General features: G+C 37.4%; 2 protein-coding genes across 3 annotated transcripts in view; both read right to left on the bottom strand.

The window, feature by feature from the left end:
• Positions 1 to 22,479, bottom strand: part of LOC127803634 (uncharacterized) — a 45,778-nt gene extending 23,299 nt beyond the window's left edge. For both annotated transcript variants that reach the window (XM_052340029.1, XM_052340030.1), the window contains exons 1-2: positions 22,159 to 22,479; positions 21,826 to 21,937 (exon numbers count right to left, since the gene is read on the bottom strand). In XM_052340029.1, the coding sequence (XP_052195989.1) occupies positions 21,826 to 21,937; positions 22,159 to 22,350 (304 nt within the window). In that variant the 5' untranslated portion in view covers positions 22,351 to 22,479. The remainder of the gene's footprint in view (positions 1 to 21,825; positions 21,938 to 22,158) is intronic.
• On the bottom strand, positions 10,718 to 13,168 carry LOC127803633 (zinc finger BED domain-containing protein RICESLEEPER 3-like). Its single transcript, XM_052340028.1, has 3 exons — positions 11,381 to 13,168; positions 10,988 to 11,297; positions 10,718 to 10,889 (listed from the first exon to the last, which is right to left on the bottom strand). Exons 1-3 carry the CDS (start codon positions 11,939 to 11,941, stop codon positions 10,798 to 10,800), a joined length of 963 nt encoding a protein of 320 aa, XP_052195988.1. The 5' UTR covers positions 11,942 to 13,168; the 3' UTR covers positions 10,718 to 10,797.
• Positions 22,480 to 25,832: the final 3,353 nt, after the last annotated feature.

Below are 25,832 nucleotides of genomic sequence, written 5' to 3'. Positions count from 1 at the left end.
ACTAAATTCCTCAATCACATAGGCCATGCTTCTTTCACCAAATCGCTTACACAACCCTTCAGCAAATTCTACCCAACTCCCTTGATTTCCTCATCTTGGATCCAACCTTGATACCAAGAATCAGCTATATCGTTCAAATAAGTTGCAGCCAGGTTTATCCTCTACTCTTCTCATACCGTATAGAATTGAAAGAATCTTACACATCTCCTTACCCATCATCTTGGTTTCATCCCATCAAACATCTGAATCTCTAATCTTGGCATGGGTGGATGATTATGAGTCAAAGGCGAAAAATTCCTAACCTGCATCTCCTACTCCCCCGTAGGCTGGTCCTCTACTTCAAGAACCCCACGAGTTCTTGGACAACTGCCCTGGTGTGGTAAAATCGAATCAGAGATTTGTCATGGTGAAAAATCTGGACACAATCAGAATTGGGGCAAGGAGGACAGCATGCTAAGCACGTTGTTGAGCCTCTGCATGTACAGTTCCATGGTTTCCCTACACTGCTCCAAAGCCTCCCAATTTTTCTCCAACTCCTTCCGCACTGTTTCCCTCAAATTTGACATCTCTTCCCTACTTTGAACCATCGCCTCTTGAGTTTGTGACATCCCAAACTCCAAAGCTTCCACCCTAACCTCCAATTGCTTCAACCTAGTGCCCTCCGCCATCTGCCTTAATCGCAATTCACCACTTCGGTCGTTGCCCTTGCTTGTTTCCGTCAATTCTGCCTCGTCTTGGGTCACATCACATCCTTTAATTCTGCCTTGTCTTAGGTCGCGCCTTAGGTCGCGCATTTGCTAGTGTCCATCAATCCGACCACTCCTTTGATAGCTGCTCTTGCTTACATTCATCACCACTCTGCTTTTGTCTTCAATCGCGCCTTAAAGCCGTCGGGGATCACTACCTCTAATACCACTTGTCAAGCCCTCAGATTGAGAGCTGGGCTATTGTGTGAATTCGAGTTGAATTCTAAGAAAAAATATATGAATTTAAGAAGAAACAAATAGAATGAGGAAAAGGAAGAACGAGAGAGAATGAGGGAAAGTTAAGAAAGTGTATTGAAAGTAAAGAACTTGTTATTATTCTCGATGCCTTCTTCTTACTGTTGTAGGTCTCTTATAGAGCCTCTAACAACATTAACAACCTTTCTAATAGTATAACAACAAAGCTAACTAACGTAATAGCAAAGCAATAAGCTGTTGTACAATTAGCTAATCTCTTAACCTCTTAACCCCTCAGCTAGTTAACAACTAATGGCTCCTACAACTGGTTACTACTGGAACCTTTACTAATTTACCCTTAGGGTTGTGCCAGGAGGTAGCTCATGCTTACTTGATTCAGGTTCAACATTTGGTATAATAACTGATGTTTCAGGTTTAGTAGGTTAAATACCTAGTGAAATGTCAATAGGAAGGGAAAAATTAGTAGCAGGACTTGAATTAGATGTTGTAACCTGCATAGGTGGAGGAATTGGTGCTTTTCTCCTTGAGTAAACATACAGTGGACAGGAAGTAAGTGGTTGAGACTTCCCTGGTATCATATCATGCTTGATGAGTCCATTGAGGTGACAAAAAGGAGAAAAGAAGATAATTGGTTAGGTTAGGAACAAATCCCTATCCTTATCCTCTGGTACTATAGTCTCCCCCTGAGGATAAGTTTGAGCAAAGTAAGGTGTATCCTCAACAAAGGTAACATTGGCTGAAATAAAAATTTTATTGGTAGGAGGGTGATAGCACTTATAACCTTTTTGAGAGGAGGAATATCCAATAAATACACACTTGAGGGCACTGAGGATCAAGTTTGCTTCTATTAGGAGTATGGACATGAACAAAAGTGATACAACCAAACACTTTGGGTGTCAAACAATTAGAGGCATGAAATTCAGGGAAGGTCTTGGTGAGGAGTTGAATTGGACTTTGGGAATCAAGACTTCGAGAGGGTAGCCTGTTAATGAGGAATGTGGTTGTTAAGGGTATTTCTCCCCATATTTGGGAACATTATGGTGGAAGAGAAGAGCCCTAGTAACAACCAAGAGATGGCCATTCTTTCTCTCAGCCACTTCATTTTACTAAGGGGTATGAATGCAGGAAGATTCATGGATTATGCCTTTCTGCTAAAAGAAACAAAGATAAGGATAGATTGAAGTAATCTTTAGCATTATCAGACCTAAACCTTTTTAATTCAACCCCAAACTATGTTTTAATCATGTTCTATCTTTCAAACATTTATTGCCTAAATAAAAACCCAATTTGGAGTTTCTATATGTATTTTCCGTAGTGATAATGCCCCTAAGTACTTTTCTTCTCAGTTTACTACTTTCATGACTGTTAATGGCATCTTACATCAATCTTTCTGTCTTTACACACAACAAAATGATGTTGCTAAGCATAAAAATGGCCATCTCATTGAAACTGCACGAACGCTATTTCTACATGCCAATCTTCCCACCAAATTTTGGAGTGATGTTGTTCTTACTACCTGCTATCTGATAAATCGCATGCCATCTTCCATGTTAGAGGACCAAATTCCTCATTCTCTTTTGTTCCCAACACAATCACTTTATTCTATTCCTCTTCATGTATTTGGATGTATCAATTTTGTGCATTCTTTTTCACCTAGACAAGATAAACTTGCTGCCAAATCTCTCAACTGTATCTTTCTCGGCAACTCCCGATTGCAGAAAGGCTATAAGTGTTACTCTCCTGAGTTGAACTGCTATCTTATATCTGCTAATATCACCTTCCTTGAACAATAGTCTTTCTTCTCGGTTGCTTAGCTGGATTCACAAAGTATTAACTAGGTATTGACTATTCCTTTTTCTTCTCTTCTATTGCTCTCTTCAGGTCCGTCTGTCTCCTCCTTTGTGGACCCCCCCTACTATCTATTGAGCCAACTTCGTATTTTCTTATAATTGTTAAATTTTGATGATTAACAAAACTCACATCCATCATATAAAATGTTGACCCTAAATTATCGTATAAAATATTTTAAGTTGCAAAAATATTTTTTAAATGCTATTATTGTTTTAGAATATTGTTCAAAGAATTTTTGAAAAGTATTAATATAATTTTTCATGTTTTAAAGCATAAAATAGCCCTCTATATTGATTGAGTCGACTCCCAAGTTGACTCGGCCGAGAAGGTAGTTTTTCGCTGGTTTGATGCTCGGTCAGCTGAGTCGACTCGAGTTTAAACTGAGTCGACTCGATGTTTAGCCAAGTTGACTCGATGGGTTCAGCGGACACATTTTTGGTATATTTTTCTACAGGTAGTCGTTTTCTCATATATAAGCCTCTATTCTTCGACCAGAAGAACCCTAATGCAACTTTGAGCTCTCATAGCATACAAAAGCCTTCTCAAAGCGTTCCCGCAAAATCCAAATACCGAACGGCTTCTAAGCACACTGATCTTCCTTCAATAAGCCGTCAAAGCAGCAATCGTTTACTTGTCATCTTTCGGTCATCAGATCGAGGGTATATCTATTTTGTTTTACTGCTTTGTGTTATTGCGTTTTCATTGTTTATATTCAATCCAAGTGTGGACAAGTTGAAATTTTTGTAACCCTTAAACATTCTCGTGGATAGTAGTGGTTACCTAGAACCATTGTGAATCGAGGTGTGTATGTGGTTTTAGTTTCCAAGGTGAACTAGTGTGGAAACCTTGGTGTTTGATTTAGTGGAACCCCAGGGGTGATTACGACCTTGGAAGAGTGGAGTAGGTGTGTGTATCGACATCGAACCACTATATATCGTCGTATTCTCCATTGGTCATTTTTATTCTATTTGTTATTGTAGTGAGCTTGATATTTTGAACTCAGTAATCGTAATTGTTGTTTGGAATTAAATAAATAAATTTTTAAGAGCACTCAATTCACCCAACCCCCCCCCCCCCAATCTTGAGTGGCCATACCTTACGGGACCAACACTATCTCTAGGTCCACACTGTTAAGCCAAATTGCTCCAATCAACCTATTGTGTGTTTTGATGATTAACAAAATATAATTTTAGTAAAACTATTTTTGGTATATTTAAAATCCCCTAATGGAATTTTGATATATCTTATGTTGGATAACATATTTCAAGTATTATAGTATTTTGTGTATCAAAATGAGCCAAGAAATGTTATTTGCTCTAAGTAAAATATTAGCACATTATAAGGGGACATATAAAAAAATATTTTCATTTTGGAAAACTATTTTCCAGTATTTCGATAGCTAATATTCATTGTTGTTAAAATGATTTTTAATGAATTTTTCAAGAAATAAAAGGTATGTATTTTGGGGTGGTAAAATCGTTAAATTCCGATTTTGTATTAAAACCAAAATTCTACTTTCTTATTGATTTGCATTTTGATTTTTTAGATATTTTTATTGAATCCATATGGGGGATACTTTCTTATTTACATTTATGAATTAAAGTAAATGGAAGGTAAAATATAAATAAAATAAAATAAAATAAAATGAGAACATTTACTTAAACTAAAAAAATGTAAATATCTTGTAATGTATACATGCTATATGGATTATGTCTTCAAACAGTTGCTATATGTATAAAATCTATTTTCTATAAAATCCGGCCTCAGAAGTCGACTCTTGTATATTTAGAATCGACTCCCCTTAAGCTGGAGTCGACTCTTGCAAAGCTAGAGGCAACTCAGCCGAGAGTAGTTTTATGCAGAGTCGACCTAGCAGCATTGATGTTTTTCTAAGAGTCGACTCTAGCATTAAAGAAGTCGACTCTCGTATAACTAGAGTCAACTCCCACTTAAAATAGGAGTCGACTCCTGTTTTAGAGAAGTCGACTCTCGGGTCCAACGATCGAATTTTTTCTAGCCGTTACAGATCTGTTAGAAGCTCTATTATAAATATCAAGAAAGGATTTTTGGAGAAGGCTAATGCTCTTCCAAGATCTATCATTCTAAAGCACACCCAAGCTCTCAAGAAAAGCAATCCAAGGCTCAAGCTCAAAAATATATCCATTGGAGCCCAAGGCAAAGGACAAGAAGATATTCTCTCCAAGTGTGGTAAAAATTGTATCATTATATTTATTCATTTGCCTTGTATATTTTCATTATATTCATATCCATATTAGTCCAAGTTTGTTGGACATAGGATTATTTATTTGTATTAATTGTGGATTTTGAGTGGCCTCCTAGAGCCCAAGTAATCTAGATGTATTTGTTGTATTAGTTTCTGGGGTGAACTAAGGGGAAAACCTCGGTATTGTGTCAAAGTTCCCTAGGTGAGCTCGTTGAAAACCTAGGTGTGGTTATAGTGGAACCTCAAGTGCCGGGTTGATCTTGAGAGAGTCGAGTAGGTGTTGGAAACACCGAACCACTATATATTCTTGTGTTATTATTGTTATTTGCATATTTATATTACTATCACACTCAAACAACATATATATTTATAACAAGTGTATTTTGTATAAGAAAATCTCAAAAGTTTTTAAAAGGGAAGAATTTGGTTTAATTAGTTTTAATCACTCAATTCACCCCCCCTCTTGAGTGGTCATTGTGTGTCAAGGGACCAACACACACTCCATGGATCCATCCACTTCTTACATATCATCATCGTCCTCAGCCCATTATCGACGCCAACATTTAACAGGACTCTCCTGACTCACTCTCTTCGTTAATGGTTCCTCCTACCACGGATCCTAAGCCAGCTAGCCTTCTTGTTGTTCTCCGCAAAGGTACACGGTCCACTCGTAATCCACATCATTTTTATAATTTTTTGTGCTATAACCGTTTTGTCACCTACTTATAATGCCTTTGTTTCGAGTCTTTCCTCTGTTGTTGTTCCTAAAACCACGGGTGAAGTCCTGTTGCATCTAAGTTGGCAACAGGCTATGTTCGATGAGATTGAAGCCTTACACTCAAATGGTACTTGAGATTTGATGCTTCTACCACCAGGAAAGACTCTCGTTGGTTACCAGTGGGTGTTCACTCCAAAAGTGGACTCCGATAGACAAGTGGATCGTCTTAAGGCTCACTTGGTTGCCAAAGCCTTTACACAGATCTATGGGTTGGATTACAATGATACATTCTCTCTTGTTGCTAAAATGGCCTTTGTTCGCCTATTTCTCTCCGTGGCTGCTATGCGTCAGTTGGATATTAAAAACGCCTTTCCCCATGATGCATATGATATCTATGCTCCACCTTAAAGGGTAGTGTTGAGTTGTATATAAAAATAGTTAGCATGATGTCATGGCTTATGTCATGATGATGTCATGGCATCATGCTAACTGTCTCTATATACAACTCAACACATCACATGCTTTGTGATATGTGACTCACCATCATTTATCAGTAGTATCACATACTAATCAAAGTAGTAAACTTACATGCTAATCCATAATTAAGTAATCAAAGTCCCCATTTGAAAAATCTAAGAACAAGGAACATTTAAAAAATCCTATTACTAGATAATCTCATCACCTATTATTAACAACTTAAGAATGACATCTCTAACAAGAAATTTAAAGACTCATTCATACAAAAATTTGAGAGTAATGAATGAAGATAAACTTACCATTAATTATACACAAAGAAACATCACATGTTTTATACCCAATAGATGTCATCCAAATTTAGCATTAGGGCACATCATTGGCAATCTCCCACTAGCACTAATGTTAATTTATATAATACTAATACATCATCATCAAGTATCTTATACCCATCTGTCGTGAATCAAGGCTGTGATTGATCCAAGTATTTTGTAGATTTAAAGGCTATAACAATTCCACAATCTATGGGATTTATTATAATCAATCTTAATTGTTGGGATTGATTGATTGATGTAAATTAGTAATTGATGTGTCAAAAGGATAAAAAATAATCTCCAATCTTATTCTATTGAGGCTAAACCCACAGCTGATATTTACACATACACACCTATCATAATAGGCAACATTCCTAAGTCTAATTAGGCATATTCCCAATTAGATGATTTCTAGATTATATTAGGAAATATATACAAAAGGAAAAAAATGTACAATTGATTATGAATAAAGCAATCAAGCAAATAAGGAAAGAGCACCTAAGGAAATCAATCATACTGATCGTGCATAATATCAATGTGCACTAAATTAGGAAAGAAGAACAAATAGGTAAGGAGCACAAATATGAAAGAAGTAGTCGTCCACCAACACTCCCCCTTAAGCTGGTGAGCGTATGTCATACATTCCTAGCTTGCTCAAGAGTTTGTGAAACATTTGGCTTGATAATCCCTTGGTCAAAATGTTTGCCAAATGTTCTCTTGTAGGGACAAATGGAGTACATATCATACCACTTTCAAGCTTTTCTTTGATAAAATGTCAGTCTACTTCCACATATTTAGTCCGATCATATTAAATCAGCTTATGGGCTATGCTAATTGCGGACTTATTGTCACAATAAAGCCGCATAGGAGCTGTCCACTTAACTGCAAATCATTCAACACGATTTTTAACCACAATCACTCACAAACATCTAAAGCCATAGCTCTAAATTCAGCCTCAACACTTGATCTTAAAACCACATTTTGTCTTTTACTTCTCCAAGTGATAAGATTCCCCCCTAAGAATGTGCAATAACCGAAGTGGATCTTCTATCCATAAGAGACCCAGCATAGTCTGCATCAATGTAGACTTCCGAAATTAAGATTTTCTGCTTCTCAAACAAAATTTCTTTACCCGGTGTGCCCTTTAGATAGTGAAAGATCCTTTGTACTGCCTTTATATGACTCTCCCTAGGATCATGCATGAATTGGCTGGCCACACTCACGGCATAGGCAATATCTGGCCTAGTATGTGACAAATAGATAAGCCTCCCAACCAACCTTTGATAAGCGCCCTTGTCAACTGTACCCGTGTCAAGATCAACCCTAATCCTATGGTTTTGTTCGATAAGAGTATCAACAGTCCTTCCTCCAAGGAAGCCAATTTCTTTCAATAGGTCAAGTACATATTTGTGCTGAGAAATAAAAATCCCCTCCTTAAATCTTACTACTTCTATACCTAAGAAGTACTTCAATTTTCCCAGCTCCTTGATTTCAAACTCCTTTGCCAAACACACTCTTAACTGATCCATCCCTTCTATGTTGTTTTTGGTTACAATAATGTCATCAACATACACAAAAAGCACAGTTATCATACCTGTAACCAAGTGATGGATAAACAAGGTGTGGTCACCTTGAGTTTGTTTGAAGCCTAACTTGAGCATGACCTTGGTAAATCTCCCAAACCAGGCCCTAGGTGACTACTTCAGCCCATAAAGGGCCTTTTTCAATTTGCGTACAACATTTTTCCCTTCAATTTGCAGCCCAAATGCTGGGGGAACCTCCATATATATCTCCTCCTCTAACTCCCCATGTAGGAAGACATTTTTTACATCAAATTGATGCAATGACCAGTCGTAGTGAGCTGCTACGGACAATAGTACCATGACAATATTCATTTTTGCTACAGAGGCAAAAGTTTCTAAGTAGTCCACCCCATAGGTTTGAGTATACCCCTTAGCCACCAACCTAGACTTAAACCTCTCTAAAGACCCATCATAGTTGTACTTGACTATGAATACCCATTTGCATCCTACTAGATCAATTTGTAATCGTGTTTATAGACGATATATTGGTGTATTCCGAGAACGAGAACGAGCACGAGGGGCACTTGAGAGCAGTGCTAGAAACTCTCAAGAAACATCAACTATATGTCAAGTTCTCGAAATGCGAGTTTTGGCTATCTCAAGTTGCGTTCTTGGGTCATGTGATATCGACTGAGGGAATCTCGATAGATCCAACCAAGATTGAGGCTGTTCAAGGATGGAAGCAACCAACATGTGTAACCGAGATACGAAACTTTTTAGGATTGACAGGCTATTATCGGAGATTTGTAGAGGAGTTTTCGAAGATAGTCGCGCCTATGACGAAGCTCATACGAAAAGAAGTCAAGTTCGAATGGACTGCCAAGTGCAAGGAAGGCTTCCAGGAGCTCAAGGATAGGCTAACCTCAGCACCTGTTCTAGCAATGCCTAGTGCGCCAGGTGGATACGTTGTATACACGGATGCCTCGAAGATAGGCTTGGGTTGCGTATTAATGCAAAATGGTCGAGTGATCGCATATGGGTCACGACAATTAAAGAGGCACGAGATAAATTACCCGACTCATGATCTGGAACTAGCAACCGTGATATATGCTCTGAAACTATGGAGACATTACCTGTATGGTGAAACCTTTGAGATGTTCACGAACCACAAGAGCCTGAAGTATGTATTCTCGCAAAAAGAGTTGAACCTTAGACAGCAACGGTGGATGGAGTTTCTTAAAGATTACGACTGCACCATACAGTATCACCTGGGGCGTGCCAATGTGGTGGCTGACGCACTGAGTAGGAATGTGCCTATTTCAATGGCCGGGATGATGGCTCGTGAGTGGCAGATGTTGAAGGCTTTTAGCCAACTGGCGGTGAGTGTAGTGCCGAAGAAATCGTCCATCCTTATCACTGGCATGGTAGTTCAATTGGATTTGGTGAACGAAATACGGGAGGCATATGTAGACGATAAGCGAATACATCTATGGGTGGACGAGCATGGCTAGCCTAAGAGATCCGATTTTGAAATGCATGATGGCATACTAAGATTTCGGGAAAGGATCTACGTGCCAAACCTGAAAGACTTGAGACAAAGAATTTTGAATGAAGCCCACAGAACTCGTTATACAATACACCCAGGAGCCACAAAAATGTATAGAGATCTCCGAGAGGTCTACTGATGGCCGGGAATGAAGACAAGTGTGGCAAGGAAAGTAGCGCAGTGCGACACATGCTAGAGAGTAAAGATCGAGCACCAAAAACCGGCTGGACTCATGAGACCATTAGATATCCCAGAATGGAAATAGGAACATGTCACGATGGATTTTGTGACAGGTTTTCCCAAGGGTCAGAGAGGTAACGATGCGATTTGGGTTATTGCAGATAAGCTAACGAAATCGGCACATTTCTTACCTACGCGGATGGATAGGCTTGTCCAAAAGTTTGCGGAGCAGTATATTGGAGAGATAATTAGACTTCATGGCACACCGGTAAGCATAGTCTCCGATCGGGATTCGAGATTTACCTCAAGATTTTGGGGAAGCTTGCAGGAGTGCGTGGGGACGCAATTGAATCTTAGTACAGCTTATCACCCGCAGACCGATGGACAATCTGAAAGGACCATTCAAACGTTAGAAGACATGCTAAGGTCATGTGCCTTGGATTTTGAGGGTAACTGGGAAGAGCATCTACCCTTAGTGGAGTTTGCTTATAACAACAGTTACCATAACAGTATAGGAATGGCACCCTATGAGGCATTGTATGGAAGAAAATGTCGATCGCCTATCTGTTGGACCGAGGTAGGAGAGAGACAAATATTGGGACCCGAGCTGGTACAGCAAACTTCAAAAAAGATCTGGAAGATTCAAGAGAGAATCCGAACTGCACAAAGTCGACAAAAGTCTTATGCAAACAAAAGGAAGCGAGATTTGGAATTTGAGGTAGGGAATCATGTATATCTAAAAGTGTCTCCTCAACATTTGGATTAAAGATGGCAAACGGGCCGGGCCAAATCGGCCCGCTTAAAAACGGGCCAGCAGATTGCTGGCCCTAGCCCGGCCCGCCACGGGCCTGCGGGCCAAACAGGCCCGCCCAATTTTTTTTTTTTTTTTTTTAGATACCATATTTGGCCATTTAGCCAACTTTGAAGAAAAACAACCTGCTCAAAAAGTCATTTCTGGAGGCCAAATTACAAATAAGAAAAAAAAAACAATTAAAAATTATGCCTCTAATCTTCATCCTCTTCATCAACAACAACATTTGAGTCTTGTTTAGAAAGTCTTATATCATCAATGCTTGACTCCTCCTCCTCCTCATCATCTATAATAAAAAATTACATATGTTAATTATTTATCATATAAGAGAAATGTTTAATATTATGTTAAATCCTAGATATTAGAAAGTTTAAAAAAAATTACCTCCAAAACCATGTAACCAACTTTGTGTGCACAAGAGAGCTTGAACTGTTTCATCATGCAAACGACTTCTATACTTGTTCAAAATACGAGATCCAATGCTAAAAGCGGACTCCGATGATACGGTTGTTATTGGAATACTCAATATATCATAAGCCATCTTTGCAATAATTTTCCCTCTATTAGCTCGCTCTCTCCAATATGCCAAGACATCAAATGCTCCCGATATTGGAATCCTTGGCTCTTCCAAATAAAGATCAAGTTGGGATTTTCCGGCATCGTTAGAAACTTGGCAATCAAATGCTTCAAAATCCTATCAAATAATCAAAAAAATAGTCAACCAAATATTTATATCAATTATATATGAACAAGTGTTTTAAAAAAATATAGACTTACATCATATATATTTTTTGACTTCTTTGCTTGTTCACCTCCAATGGAAATTTGTGATCCACTAACATTTGAGGAAGGCATTGAACTTGAACTTGATAAACCATTGTTAACATATTCACCATAAAGCCTATACAAAGCCGTCTTCACCCTTTCCAACTTCTCTTCATAGTTATAAGGATTGAGCTTTGAATAAGTGTACCTCAAAAAGTTAAACTTCTTGGTTGGATCAAGAATTGCCCCAAATGCAAGAACCACTCTATAATCACTCCAATACTTATCAAATTTTTCTTTCATCCTTGCACTCATACTTGCAATCAACTCATCATCATTTTCCAAGTTGGATATCAAGAGACACACTATCCTCCAAATTTCCCCAAAATACAAATTAGATATAGGGTAAGAGGATCCAGAAATCAAATTAGTGATAATATAAAATGGCTTCAAGAATTCACAAATTATCTCCCCTCTTGTCCACTCATCACTTGATAGACACCACCTATAATTTTTATCACATAAGCTTAAACTATGAAATGCACGACGATACTTGAGTGCACTCTCAAGCATTATGTAGGTGGAGTTCCATCTAGTGACAACATCCGGTCTCAACCCAATTCATGTATCAATTCCACCAACTTGCTCAATACATTGATAAAATTGTCTCATCCTAGCTTCTGAACCCCTCACATAATGAACACTTTGTCTTATTTTATGCAATGCCTCACTAGCTACCTTCAAACCATCTTGAACAATAAGGTTCAGTATATGAGCACAACATCTAATGTGAAAGAACTCTCCATTAAGCAACAAAGTATTCGACAAATTTAAATGTTCTTTCAATATATTTTGCATGTTGTCATTTGAAGTGGCATTGTCCAAAGTGAGGGAAAAAAAAATTTTCTCCAATCCCCAATCCTTTAAAAATTCCAACACCTTCAATGATAATTCATGTCCACTATGTGGTGGCTTCATATGAGCAAATGACAATATCTTACTATTTAACTTCCAATTGCCATCAACATAATGAACAGTAAGAGAAATAAATCCATGATTAGTGCATGCAGTCCAAACATCAGAAGTCAAACAAACTCTACTAGGAATTTGGGCCAATTGTTATTTTAACTTCTCTTTCTCTATTTCATATATTCTCAAGACATCCGCTTTAACAGTATTTCTACAAATGAACTTACAATGTTCATTCAGAAACTTTTGGTAATTTCTAAACCCCTTCCACTCAACCATATTAAAGGGAGCACCATGTGAAATAATCATCTGAGCAATAAGTTCACGATTTACTTTAGGGTCAAATTTTTTTCTCTTCAACTTTCCTTCATAATCAATAAGCATATCTCCCGCATCATTATACTTAGAAATCATCATACATTTAGGAATATGACGACTTAAATGAGAGGTTCCTGATTTAGATGGACATGAATATTCTTTACCACACCCCTTGCATTTACACCTTGGTTTGCCATCACTACCAACACCAATTTTCACAAAATGGTTCCACACATCAGAGGTTAAAATCTTAGGCTTTTTTGATTGTGATTGTGAGATGAATTCCTCATTAACATTACTAGGGATTCCTCTCGAAATTTGATCATCACCATCCATTCTAAATTTCAAACAGAAGAATCCTCACTGTAAATAATTAAAATAATTCATTTTAAATAATTAACACAAAACTTTAGGTAGGCAAATAATTAACAAAAAAAAACTTAACTTACCTTGCTTTAGCTAGGCAATAGAGGCAGGCAGCGTGAGCGAGGCAGTGAGCGAGAGAGGGCGAGGGGTGCGGGCGACAGAGGGGGAGCGAGGGCGACTGAGAGGCGAGGGCGGCGAGCGAGGGCGAGAACGAGAGGCGCGGGCCAGGGGCTCAGGCGCGGGCGCGGGTGAGGGCAAGACAGAGGGCGAGCGCGGGCGAGGGCGAGACAGAGGGCGAGCGCGAGTGAGGGAGAGGGGCGCGGGCGAGAGCGAGGGCGAGGGCAAGGGCGAGACAGAGGGCGAGACAGAGGGCGAGACAGGGGCGCGGGCGAGGGCTAGGGCGAGGGCGAGACAGAGGGCGAGCGAGGGTGAGAGCGAGGGGCGCGGGCGAGGGCTAGGGCGAGGGTGAGGGCGAGCAAGGGGCGCGGGCGAGGGCTAGGGCGAGAGCAAGGGGCGCAGGCGAGGGCGAGGGCGAGAATGACAGAGGGCGAGACGAGGGTGAGGGCGAGGATGACAGAGGGAGAGATGAGGGTGAGGGCGAGGCAGAGGGCGAGGGCGAGGGCGAGAGGCAAGGCTGAGGGTGGGGCATTTTGTGGGCGATTAACGGGCCGGCGGGCCAGCCCGGCCCGCCACCATTTGGCCCGCCAGGCCAAGCGGGCCGAGCCAAATCGGCCCGACCTTAAATGGGCCAGCAAACTGCTGGCCCTAGCCCGGTCCCGGGCCGGGCCCATTTTTCCATCTCTAATTTGGATACACGGGAAAAGAAGAAAGGTAAGTTGAGACTCCGATTTATAAGACCCTATCCGATCAAAGGACGAGTTGGACCGTTGCCTTACCGACTAGAACTTTCCCTTAGCATGTCCAACATCCACGATGTTTTCCATGTGTCTCAACTTCGGAGGCATATACCGGACCTAACCCAAGAAATTCGAGTGGAGGTAATCGAGCTAAGAGATGATTTGACTTATCCAGAGTCGCTTGAACGAATCCTAGATCGTCGCGACCAAGCTTTGAAGAATAAAGTCATCCCGCTGGTAAAGATTCAATGGAGGAATCACACTGAGGAAGAAGCTACATAGGAGCTCGAGGATACGATTAGGGAAAAATATCCCCAGTTATTCGAGGAAATAGAATGAGTAGCAGCAAATTTATGTGATTTTCTAAGAAATGTTACCAAAAATATTGATTATGAATAGCACATTTACGTTTGAGAAAATATAGACTATTCTTGATGTATGTGACCAATGGTAAAGAGTTAAAACGAGATATTCTGTAAGAGACATAATATGCCGATAAGCAATGTATGTGTAAATAGTGCAGATTGATGTGTTTACGAAAATAAAAATCGTTGCTCTTGCAAGTTGTTAGCCAGATATTGGTGTTTTAGTAAGTAAAAATGCAAAAATTTCGATGACGAAATTTCTTTAAGAATGGGAGAATGTAATACCCAAGAACTTTGGGTTATTATTTTAAAGAAAAATTGGAAATTCAGGAAAAATTGGTATCTAAAAAAGCCCGAAAAATATAGCCGAAGGGAGTACCCTAAAGATTAAATGTCTGAGGAAATAGGAATGTCTCTAGCAAGCATCATGAGAAATGAGTTTTAGCATCAAGAGAAATTGGATCAGAGACAATTTTTAGTACAGCTCTGGATTGGGCTGAAAAATCGAATTGACACAAGGGACTTCTGAAAAGTCAACGAAACCTTGAGGGGGTTCATATTCGATATATAAGACAACCCTTCAGCGGTTTCAAGAAGAAACAAAAAGGTTTACGGCTAAAATGAAGATTCAGGTCTGAGTGCAGTTTTTCGAAATTGTCAGAGGGAGGTCAAAATGACGTAATTCCTAGAATCTCAGGGGTCAAGTGAGAAATTTAGAACGTAAGGGTCTCAATAGTAATGTTGGAAAACCCAAGGGCCTTATGGAAAGAGCCAAAATGCAATTAAAGGATGAGAGAGGGGTGAAAGTGTAATTTTCAAAAGAGCTTGGAAGCCATGGCCGACCAACCTCCATCCCATCACCGAATTCGACCATAGGAGGCTCGAGAAAGTGGCAAGGGACCTCAGGGCAAGACCCTAGAACCAATCTTGGCCGTCAATCGACCTTGGAATGGCCGAAAATGGACAAACCTTTCGGCCGAAAGTGGCCAGAAAATTGATCGTTTAAAGCAAGCTTTTGAGTTGCTTTCGGTGGGTTTTTGGTGGATCTAAGGCTTGGGGAGACACTAGTGGCTTTGGTTGAAGCGAAAGTTGTCGTTTTAGGGCTCGATTTTCACCTATAAATAGAGCTCGAAGAAGCTGAAATTTTCAGAAGTTGGAAGCTCAAATCGAAGGCATTTTTGAACGAATTGAGAGCTAAGGATAAAGGGCTTTTGTTGCCCAAGAGTAGTAGATCATTTCTGGAGGGTTTGGTGAGGAACAGAGCAGAAACGAAGGAGATCTGAGACCTCACCGGAAACCTAGGCGGACCGCCTGGCCGAGAGTTCGAGCTCTCTGTTGAGCCTCTTCCCGACCTCCTTTCGAGCCGATTCAAGTACCATCGTGATCGATTAAGCCTGTAGATTATCGAGATGTAAAAATCTCAGTTTTTCGGTAAGCTGTCGCCGAAGAAGATGACCGGTGCGTGGGCTTCACACGTCAATCTCACTCGCCCTAATATGCGCTGGCACGTGCGGGCTTGGATTTTTCTGTAATTTTTTTTAATATGCTTAGAAAAATATTCTAGGATTTATCATGGAAAAAGATTTGGAGAAAAATGGGCGTAGGTATTTATTTTTAATTATTAGAGAGAAAAAAATTAGAGAAAAATAGAGAAAATGGCAAGAAAAATAAGGAAAAATAGTTTTTATTGATTATCTAAATAAATATCTTGCTTAGGGTACTTTTGGATTTGAGGTGAAGTAGTTGGTGCGAATTTCAAAGTTTGGCATGAAAACCGAGGCAGGTGCACGCTTTTCGAGGTAACCTGAACTTTGTGAAAAGTGAGTGGTTTTGTCCCTATAACCCATATACGATATGATTACCTTTCTATGCATGATATTTACGTATGTTATAATCATTTTCGTCATATTTTTTCATATATTGTTGCATGGGAAGTCGTGATGTATGCATGACACGTTATTATTGTCATATTAAAACTTGTGCATGGGATTGGGATGTCACCCTAAAGGTGTAGCCGTAATTCTCCAAGGGCAATTGATGAAACAATGTTAGGCTTATCTGGCAAAGGTTCGGGATTCTGCCTAGGGTTCCGTGCCGGGCTGGTGGGCTAGGGAAGTTACACTAGGATATCTATTATAAATGTCCATGCATCATTCATTCATTCATGCTTATATAACCTTCACTTAAAAGATTTCATCTTTTAATATTGGATTATGTCCCTGGAATATTCCACGTTATAGGCGAGACAAGCAGCCAAAAGGGTAAGGAAGTGATCGAGGCATGAGCTTAATGGAAATTTTGTGGGCCCATGTGGGGCTAGGACGATCTATTTCATTCGATTGTATTGTTTAGATTTTAACAATATTTGTAATATTATGTTGGGTGAACAATGTGTATGTACCCATGTATGTTATGTTTTCGAGATTTCTTTCAGGTTCTGATCTTGCTTCCGCTTATGTTCAAAGTGTATCATTCCTTCACTATATTTGGGAGTGTTAATTTATAAAAGTTATGTTAAGGATTTATTGTTAGTTTATATTTGATAAAAAAAAAAATCCTAGCATATATTAATGCCCTAGAAGGCGGGGTGTTACAGCAATAGTGGTCGCGTGTGAAGCAGGATCAACAGCAATGCTCGGACGAGATCTAATGAGATCTCTTCTAGATTTGACACATCCAAACAAGATCTAACGAAATCCCTTCAGCGAGGCAACGAGGGGCTAGAGGTAGCTACAGCAATGTCGGAGATTACACGCTAGGGAGGAAACAGCCACTGCTGGAATGAAGGGGATGCACGCCGTAGGTGGAGGAGACTCATGCAGTGGAGGCTAGATCTAGGGTTTGTATGGTAGCTCTGATACCATGTTGAATCAGAGAACTTAGTGAAGTCTAGCCTCTTTCTATTAAGATTTATAGTATGAATGTACAATAATTAAGGCTAAAATTACTCCTAAAATTAAGGCCTAGTTGTCTACTAATCATAGCTAGTCTAATAGCTAATTGACTGCTAATCCAACAAGTTTGATCATAATACTCTTTTCTCCTTAAAGGATGACTTCCTTTGGATTAATATCCAGTTGTGGCCACAAATTTCAAGTCATCTTTCACCAAAAGGCCCATGAGACCCATCTCCCTTTAACTAAGGTCAATGCATCCTATCTTGACCACTCACAGCCTTCACATACTTCATGACATACCCAATCATTGCAGCACTCACACCCCTTATCGAGATGCTTCCATACCAATGTCAAGAGTATACAAATCCACATGCAAGGCACTATGGTGATCTCAAGTCGAAGGATCACTTGCACAACTGCCACAAGAGGTTTCCTTAGACTCTTTATGTAAGAGCCATTTGAAATCCTCGAGTCGAGTCACTATCCAGTGAACTTGTTCTCCAACAAGTACCCATGTACTAGCTTAGGCATCCAATGCCCACAGTCTGTAAGATCAACGACCACCTTCCCTAAGGTGACAGCATAGTACACATTGATCTCTTTGCGTCAGTGACACTTTTAACTAGAGACGTTTTAAGGTATACTCTTGTGTGTATCAAAGACCTTACAATTAAAGTCACACTTTAATTCTTTTCTACACTATCTCTAGGGACTTTGTCTTTAGGCATCCTATATATAATTAGATATAAAAGACAAGGATGTGCAAATTGAATATCATGAACATGAAATAAGTAGATATATTACTCATAATATATCCAACCTTAATGTATCATGTACAACTTAACACTTAAGCTATAGGCCATACACTTAACAATATCAAATCTTAGTGTATCAAGTACAACTTAACACTTAAGCTGTACACTAACATCCAGTTCTCAAGAAAGGCCTGGCTCTGATACCATGACACAAATTAGGAAAAAATTGAATAACTTTGTGTCATTTTATTCGAGAAGTCAAAAATATATACACATAATTTGGAAAGGAATGGGAAATCTATTTCCCTAAAGAAAGGAAACTGACTTTTCCACTAACTTCCCCTAAAATAGGAACTAACCACTAGTCTTTGACTTCCTAAAACAAAGGGATAAAGAGATAAGAAGATAAGGGATGAAGAAAATATCTAAACCACTATATTAGGAACATAAATATTTAAAAAACCAAAAATCTTCGGAACTAGTCTCTCTTAACAAGACCATTTACCATTACAGCTTTGCCAACACACTCATTATAGTAGTGAATGTAACAACAATTGTTAGCAAACGAAAACATAATTTTTCTGTACAAGCTTAGGAATGGACACTACATTCCTTATAACATTTGGCATATGTAAACAGTCATTTAAATTCAAAACATGTCCAGAAGTTAACAATACAAAAGTAGTTCCTATGGCTAATGCAGCAACTGTTGCCTTATTTCCCACTTTCAAAACCACCTCACACTTCCCAAGTATCCTACTTCGACTGAGATCCTGCAAGGACAAACAAATATGAGAAGTTGCACTAGAATCCACAATCCAAGAAATAGGACATTGACCACCAATCGTGAGATCAGCCTCAATCACAGATAAAGAAGAAATACCTTGACCTCCCTGTCGCTTGACCTTTAAACTTCGAAGATAGTCGGGACAATTCCTCTTCCAATGACCCTTATTTTGGCAAAAGAAACACTTTCCCTTACCGGCCACTTCTTTACCCTTCGACTTTGTCTTCCCTATGTCCCTCTGTGGCCCTAAGACTTTCTTTTTCTTCTTCTTATTTTTCTTTTGTGAAGAAGAAGAGGCCACGGCAAGAACACCTTCCTTGCCCTTTCCCTGCATATGTGACTGCACCATTGTTAACCTGTTTAACAACTCTAGGAGCGAGCACTCAATTTTGTACATATAAAAAAAAGTTATAAAAGAGGAGAATGAATCCGGCAGCGATTGCAGGATCAGATCTATCCTGAGATGGGGATTGATGGAGACATCCAGTTCATCAAGTTGACCAATCCAATTGATCATGTTGATGACATGATCTCTCACATCCGACCCCTCCATCATTTTGGTCTGAAACAGCTTTTTCGATATCTCATATCGAGCTGTACAACTATACTTGCCAAACAAGTCCCTCAGATTATGAATCATACTCATTGCATTAGGCATATTCTCATGCTGACGCTGCAAGTCATTGGACATGGAGGCAAGTATATAGGTACGGGCCCTCAGGTCATGATCTTTCAAAATCTCCCAAGTAGCTCGCTCCTCATCAGTCACACCTTCAGGTAAGGTTTGGGGCGGACTAAGGTACAGAACATCGTCAATTTTTTCCATACTGAGCAGTATTTTGAGATTTCTAAACCAGTCCAAGAAATTAGGGCCAGTAAGTCTATTGGTATCCAAAATATGTGTGAGTAGAATCACATTGCTTATTGTTTGTACTGCAAAAAATAAATAGATATATTAGTAGATTTATCTTTGTAAAACACCATCTAATTAAGGACTTTAAAGTAAATGGTTACTCCCACTAAATTTTTTGAATCCTACACTTTTCAAGCAAAAAACGTGATCCGTTGGGATCCAATAGCGAGCGATCGAATTCTCTTTCATATGAATACCCCTCACATTTACAGGTCTTGAAGTATTCACATAATTGAGTAGACAACAACTTGTCACCACATCATATGTGGAACTCGATCTTTAGCCTCTAAGCCATTAAAAACCTCACATTTTAGTTTTGGTTGGATTGATTAGTTAGATCCCACCCACTGTCTCGACTAAGTGCAATGATTTGAACACACCAAACCTCACATTTTAGTTTTTGGTCTAATGTGTATCGTAGGGGTGTGCACGATGCGGTTTGGGCGGTTTGGGAAGGATTTAATAAGCCAAACCGCATGTGCGGTTTGGCATTAAACCAGACCACGCGGTCTTGTTTGGTGTGCACAAACCGCACCAGACCGCACCGCATTTGCGGTGCGGTTTGGTGCGGTTTCCGCGGTTTGATGCTTCTTTATTGTTTCATTTGGTGTTTCCTTCACTAACTTATAAATTTTTAATTAAAACATAAAAATCAATGCATAAAATCATAATTTTTAAATTTTTATAGTATCTTGGAGTTTAAAACTAAAATAAGTTACTATCTAATAAAAAATGTAAATTTAAAAGTTTTAAATGTACAACATAACCACATGCTCATAATATAAAAATAACACAAAAATCCACAATATAATTCATGGTCCAGAAAGTATATATTTTTAATTTATTTTTTTAATTTTTAAATTATTAGATATTTTTATTTTTTTTATTAATATATTACTTGGCCGGTTTGGTTTTAACCAAACCAAAAAAACCACAAACCGCAAACCGCACGGTTTGAGAATTTCTCAAACCGTGCCAAACCGCACCCCCAAAAAACCGCACGGTTTGGTGCAGTGCGGTTTGGTGCGGGCGGTTTCCGCGGTTTGACGGTTTTTTTGCACACCCCTAGTGTATCGTTTAGCACTGCCCCATCATATAGTCTAAATAGGATAAATCAAGGAATCTTTCATGAAATGTGCCCTACTATGTTTCCCCAGCCAGAACACACCCAATCAGACTAATAAACCCCTACAACAGTGGAAGGCTATGATGAATCCGATTCACCGCTTAAATCTAATATTGGTTTGCACATGAGAAGATTTCTAGGGCTTCTACAATACGTCTCATCATTCACAACCATTCATTCCAACAAGCATCACATACAAGCTAAAATGAATGAACAAGTAAATAAATATTTGGATGATCATGGACTTGAGCATTAATTAAACTCAAGCCTCTAAATTAAGTAGTATCTCTATGTTCAATCAGTGGTACTTTTTCAACTATTACATATTAACTTTGTATATTCATGTTGGACTGGTGGTATTTTTTCACTAATTGCTTTTTGATTATTATGTTCATAATTATGATAAAAAGGCAGGGTTCTTTTTGCATCATTAACAAAAACTTTCAAAAGTCAACTTGAGGAAGTGGTCACCCAGAAACCATCAATACCACCTCCATAGTCACCTAGAGGTTAAAAAATCACAAGCAATCCAAACAATAGGACAAAAATTAAGTAAATGTTAATCCAATAGTCTCTGAAAAGAACAAACTGATTTCTTGGGGAATGAAACTTGTCAAAGTACAAAAACTTAAGCACCTAAGACAGCATGAGATTACAAATAATACCATAATACATATAAAACTTTATCTGTAAATTAAATCCAGTAACTACAAAAATCAAATTAACTGTTGAAGGATCAGACAAGAACAGAACCATAACTAAACTAACAGAATTGTGGTTCACACTTCCTGCAAAAAACAAGCAAGGGAGGGAAAAAAGGGAAAAGGAAGGGGAGCCATCTACTTCATACAGCACTTAGAAAAAAAATGCAAAATGTCAGCCAAAGTTAGAAACATTTAAGTATAGACAGCACCCACTTACTTGAAAAGAAACCACTTTCTTAGAGCAAGACGTAAAAACAACAAATATTAGCAATTGTTCATGCCACAAAAAAAAAAAAAAAAAAAAAAACACTAACGCTCGAAGGATAAGTAGGCAATTATAAACAACTTTATTTACTATAAATGATAATGTAGAAAAGGAGTGTTAAAAAAAAAAAATTACCCTCTCGTCCTGGGTGCCCCTCCAAGATAAGCTTTACATCATCAGATTTTATGGAAGCCCTGACATAATCCATAAACTCAGACCACGAGCCCACAATTCCAGTCATCTCTCTCTGTAGGAGATTAAGGATATTAATGGCAATAATTCTATAAAATAACCATGCTATATTCACCACAGATTCCAGACAATTAATCTACCAAAACTACTTCTCTCTGACTTAGGTCAAAAATAGTTTTCAACCATAAAAGCCAATGTTCAAATCTACATACCACGAACGCAAGAATTAGAGTCTCTATTGCAATCTCAGAAAGAAAGAAAGAAAGAGGAGCTAACCATGTCCTCGAGCTGTTCAACGGTGCGAACGGCCTCGAAAGTTCTGGAATGGAAATCGGTGGCATGAAATCTTAGAGCAGAAGAACCAGAAGCATGAACATAGAACAAAAACGGGCGCAGCGGTGACGGATTTGGGGCCGAGCACTCTGCTCTGGTCTCCCCAAATATGGGTTCGAATCCCTCCAACCCCATTGCTGTCAACTTCGCTGTACTTCCAGACCTCGTCCGTACAAAGCAATAGACCGAACAGGCGATTACAATTTCGGGGTCTATTTCATGTTTTAGGTCGTGACACAAGGAGAGAGAAGATGAGTTCTATTGCTTTTTCCTCAATTGGTAAAGAGTCGCTCCTTTTATAGGCTTACTTTGCCTATGCGTTTTGGGTTGTAATTTTTAAGCTATTTAATTTGTAAGTGATCTAAATTTTTTAAGTTAGATAATGTTTAAAATAATAATATATTTTAGATAAATATGTTTTTAAATTATTAGCTAATAATTATGTATTTAATTTGAAAGAACTAATAAGTTATTATAATTTGATAAAAAAATAAAAATAGATATATTATTGATATTTGAATAATATAAAATTTTATCATTAGGTATTAATAAATTATATATAATTATTAAAAATATATATACATCTTTTATTTTTTTCTTCAAATATATTATAGATTAATATATATACAATATATATATATAAATTATAAAATTGAAATGAGGGTGAGAAACATGAACAATAACGACGGTGAGATATGAACATCGACGATGATCAGCTGAGGTGACGCCGACAGTGACGAGTTGAGACGACGGCAACAACAATGGCAATAACCGGAGATAGGCAAAGTCAGCTCCATAATAAAGCCAACTAGGCGATTGCCTAGGGCCTTCCAAATCAGGGAGGCCCATCATCTTAAAAATATTTAATTTATATTTTTGTATTTATTAATAATAAATAATTTATTAAATAATTAAATATAAAATATAATTTTATCTTCCCTATTATCTTCCCACCATTCTAAACCCACTAACTTTTTTTTGTCTCCCACCAAACCCCATTTCCCTTCCTCATTAAACCCCCCGTGCTCTCCCCTCTCTCTCTCTCTGCAATCTGCTCAGTGCTCATTGTGTATTTTTCTTCTTCGTTGACATTGAGAGAAGAAGAAATCTGTTCTCCCTCTCTCTTTTTTTGCAATCTGCTCTCTCTCTTTTTGCAATCTGCTCATTATGTTTTCTTGCTTCAACTTCAATCTTCAATCTTGAGGCTTCGTCGTTTCGGTAGACTGTAACATTTATTCAGTAATTTTAATTTCTTTTATACTCTAACTTTTGTATTCTTGTAGTATTTATCTGCCTTTGATTAGCTAATTGTTCATTGTTGTGTTGTGACTATTTTATTATTATTATTATTATTATTTTGGTTACCTTTCAAGTTTCAACCAACATATATGTATGATGTATCTCCAACTATTTTTCTTTAGTACAGATGATTTGAGATGTGGTCTAATCTAAATTTATAATATATTTTTCATAGGTTTAATGTAAATTTTAAAAAAAATTATTAGGTTATTTTTAATATTTAATTAAATCATTCATCTAATTTATTTTTTAAAATTAATAAATTAAAATAAAAAAATGACATAAATTTAAATAAAATAAAAATACAGTGTATCTATGCCTATATATGATAAAAAAAAAAAAAAGTGGTGGGAAGCACGTTTGAAAAAGAATGGAATGTAAAGCAATGATTCCAGTGAAGTTTCCCTTTATTTAGACAAAGAATGGGATGATATTAGAACAATAATAAAGTAATAAACAAAGTGGCAACCATATCCCTCTCTCTTAAAATAATGTTGGATTCTCACAAAAATGAGAGCGGTGAAATAATAATTTTTTAAAAATTTGTTTGTCAATTTTTTTTTTTTGAATTTTAATATGTATTTATATTCTTCTATAAAATTGAATGTTATGATTCAATTGATTTTCATTCAATTAACACTCAAAAATTTATTTTGATTCATGTTAGGATTCAATCGATTTGATCATTGTTGAGAAATTGCTATATCCTTGGAGTTTATAAGACTTTCCAAATTATACCTTTCTTTGTACTCAATTACATGATTTTTATTACAAAGTTAATATGTCAAATAGAAAATGTGCATCAAGATATGAGAAACTTAAGAAAAAGAAGAGAATAAATAATTTAATTCAATCTCAAAAAAGGGCTTTTAAAAAATTTATCACGAGTAATAAGAAAAATGTAAATAGTCAAAATAATGAAACAACTGAATACACAACTTTAAATAAAATAGGAGATAATGAGATGATGGTAGAACAAATCATAGAGAATTATAACGATGAAAACTGTGATAATAATATGGTTGATGGAGAATGTCAAGAAAATACAGAAGAAAAGAAAATTAACGTGCAAACTGAAGATATTGACAATAACCCGAGTCATGTTTCTATTAATATTTATGATCCGGGAAGATAGAAAAATATTGATATTAAGTTAAGAGACTTGTTAAACGAAAAATGTCTAATTAAAGAAAGTGATATAGATTGTTCTTAAGATAAAACTTCTAGACATTTCTCTATTTTTTATTATATGAGGAGACTATAAAATGGGGGAACTCATGATAGAAGATGGTTGATATATTCAAAGGATTTTGACAAAGTTTATTGTTATTGGTGTAAATTGTTTGGTGCAAAACCTAGTGGAATCTAATTTGGCAACGAAGGAACTAAAGATTGGAAAAATCTAGATACTAAGTTGAAAAGTCATGAAACAAGAAAGGACCACTTACTTAACATGAATGCTTGGTTTGATTTAGAATTGAGATTTTCTAAGAGTAAATAAATTGACAGGTATGTACAAGTAAGAATTAGTAAAGAAAAAGAATATTGGAGAAATGTTTCAAAAAAAATCATTGTTGTGGTAAAAACTTTAGCTAAAAATAATTTGACATTTCGTGGACTAATGAAAAAATTTATCATGTGAATAATGAAAATTTTTTAAGTTTAATTGAGATGATAGTTAAATTTGATCTAGTGTTAGAAAAACATGTCCAACGTATTCAAAATAGTGGAATTCATAATCATTACTTGGGACATAATATCCAAAATGAATTGATACAGATGTTAGCACATGAAATCAAGAGCATGATTTTAAAGAAAATTAAAAAGGCAAAATATTTTTCCATTATACTTGATTGTACTCCAGATTTAAGTCACCAAGAACAAATATCTCTCATATTGAGGTGTGTGGATATTTCAACTAGTCCAATAATAATTTAAGAATTCTTTGTAGGATTTCTAAAAGTGGATGACACTTCTGGAAAAGGCCTTTTTACTGAACTTATAAGAGAAATTAAAAATTTGAATCTCGATATCAATGATATAAGAGGGCAAGGATATGATGATAGATCTAACATGAAAGGAAAACAATAAGGTGTTCAAAAAAAACTATTGGAGATAAATTCTAGAGCATTACATACACCATGTGGTTGTCATAGTCTTAATTTAGTAATTTTTGATGTTGCCACATCTTGTGTTAGAGTTGTATAATTTTTCGGAGTTCTACAACGCATATATTTATTATTCTCTTCTTCACCCCAAAGATGAAAAATATTAAAAGATAACATAACTAATTTAACTGTCAAATCATTGTCACAAAC

The sequence above is a fragment of the Diospyros lotus genome, chromosome 6 (assembly GCF_014633365.1).
Source record: "Diospyros lotus cultivar Yz01 chromosome 6, ASM1463336v1, whole genome shotgun sequence".
NCBI lineage: Eukaryota > Viridiplantae > Streptophyta > Magnoliopsida > Ericales > Ebenaceae > Diospyros > Diospyros lotus.
Note: the sequence above shows the minus strand (reverse complement) of the source record. Positions and strands in the feature narration are given on the sequence as shown.

Coding starts and splice junctions, on each gene's coding strand:
- LOC127803633 (XM_052340028.1), bottom strand. CDS start 11,941: ATGCTTGAGAGTGCACTCAAGTATCGTCGTGCATTTCATAGTTTAAGC. Junction 11,298..11,380: donor AGTCAAAAAATATATATGAT/GTAAGTCTATAT, acceptor ATTATTTGATAG/GATTTTGAAGCATTTGATTG. Junction 10,890..10,987: donor TTGGTTACATGGTTTTGGAG/GTAATTTTTTTT, acceptor TTTTTATTATAG/ATGATGAGGAGGAGGAGGAG.